This window comes from Arachis duranensis, chromosome 8 (genome assembly GCF_000817695.3).
Source record: "Arachis duranensis cultivar V14167 chromosome 8, aradu.V14167.gnm2.J7QH, whole genome shotgun sequence".
NCBI classification, from domain to species: domain Eukaryota; kingdom Viridiplantae; phylum Streptophyta; class Magnoliopsida; order Fabales; family Fabaceae; genus Arachis; species Arachis duranensis.
This window is the reverse complement of record NC_029779.3, coordinates 29,479,765-29,481,589: the sequence shown is the minus strand read 5'-3', so window position 1 is coordinate 29,481,589 and position 1,825 is coordinate 29,479,765. Positions and strand designations below refer to the sequence as shown.

The 1,825-nt window shown below is 32.9% G+C and overlaps 1 protein-coding gene across 1 annotated transcript; it reads right to left on the bottom strand.

Moving 5' to 3' along the window:
* Nucleotides 1-360: 360 nt before the first annotated feature.
* Nucleotides 361-1,612, bottom strand: LOC107461981 (protein FAF-like, chloroplastic). Its single transcript, XM_016080535.3, has 2 exons — nucleotides 1,554-1,612; nucleotides 361-1,433 (listed from the first exon to the last, which is right to left on the bottom strand). The coding sequence occupies exon 2, from the start codon at nucleotides 1,418-1,420 to the stop codon at nucleotides 605-607; it is 816 nt and encodes a 271-aa protein (XP_015936021.1). The 5' UTR covers nucleotides 1,421-1,433; nucleotides 1,554-1,612; the 3' UTR covers nucleotides 361-604.
* Nucleotides 1,613-1,825: the final 213 nt, after the last annotated feature.

Below are 1,825 nucleotides of genomic sequence, written 5' to 3'. Positions count from 1 at the left end.
TAGAATTTACTTTTTTAACCACTAGTCAATTAGTAAGATTTTAAAGTGTACATATTAAATTATTAAACTAAAAAAATTAAATTAATGACTAAAATTACTGACAAAAAATAAAAAATTTTATTAATTTTCTGACCTTTTTTTATACACACGGGTAGTGGATACTAAAATCATATGATAAGTATGAAATTTTGATCATGTTTAAAAATATAATTAAAACTAGTCGTATTTTTTTAATTTAAAAATAAAGAATATGATAAAATTAAAAAGTATTATCAAATTTGATGTCACTGTCAAAATTTACCTGTGTATACATGCACAAACACATACATAAATATAAATATAAACATGTTAATAATAAAATATGAAAAGAAGATAAGCATATATGAAATATATATGATGTTACAAATAATAAGTATCATTGTCTCTTCCTCTGTCCAGTTAATTGATTTATTTGAACTAATTAATCAGCAGCTCCCTGAAAAGAGTGGAGCTAGCTGCTGGTAGAGACAACAGAGAAGACAGATATTAAGTAGAGTGATATATATAATAAAAATTAAATAAGAGTACATTATTATGGCTAATTAATTAATTAATCATCATGAAATTAAGTAGCAATGCAATGTGGTTCCCATAGTAGAAAAGACCTTCTAGAATCCTTGCAACTAATAATGCTCTTTGGATTATTATTATTGTGATGATGAACCAAGTAACCATCATCATCATCATCATCATCATCATCATCATCATCATCATCATCGTGATTTGCTTCCTCTACTTCATCATCTTCATCATATTCCTCTTCTTCATCAACAACAACATTGTCATCTTCCTCAAATTCTTCTTCTTCTTCTTTAGAAGCAGCAAAGGTAAGGACGAGACGACCGTCTTGGCGTTGAGCACAGAGCTTATTGTTGTTCTTGTTAATGTTTTTGTGAGAAGCTGCAGCAACAGCTGGCAAAGCTTCTAGAAACAGCCTCCCATTGCCGTCACGCCGGCGGGACAGCGTCCCAAGCGAAGGCAGCGGAGGAGGAAGAGAAGAAGGAGGTGAACGCGGTGCGCACTTGTTGATGAAAACAAGATTATTAGCACAATGCTGTTCTGGCAGAGCCTGAGTTTGAGCCTGAAATTGAGTCTGAACGCGAGAAGGGACCGTATAAGAAGAAGAGGAAGAGAAGAGAAGATGATCGGAGCCGGTTTCGGATCCAAGGCTTTCAGTGCATATCTGGAGACTCTTATCACTGAGAGAGGCTTTTTTAGTCTTTGCAACGTAATAAGGAGGAATGCAATTCAATGAATTCATCAATGTTTCTTCTTCCATGGACTTATTATTATTGGACATCAAGATTGAACTCCAGCATGTTCCAACAAACATCTTACTATTACTTTCTTCTTCTTGCTTCTTCATTGCCGGCACCATCATCTTAATTAGTAATCTGCATCCAACAAGTATTATGATCAAAGTTAATTAATTCACAATAACAACAAAGCCTAACTAGTGATATTAATTTCAAAACCCAAAGCTTATTAAGAAAACACATAGATATATATAGAACCTGTGATTATTATCAACAGAAAAGTTAGGTTTGAGATGAGAGTTCAGGTGATGGTTGTGGTTAATTGATGTGAGAAGGAAATGGGGTATTTATAGGGTGCCAAAAGGAAGAACCAATAACAGTATCTATCTACTGCCACGATTGAAAAATCTCCCTTTTCAGGTTTTCAATATATTTTTTTTTTCTTTTCTATTGCTTACGCTAGGGTGTTAATTTTTTCATTTTTTGCTATATATCATTAGGTAATCTCTACCTACAAGTGTTTTGCATTT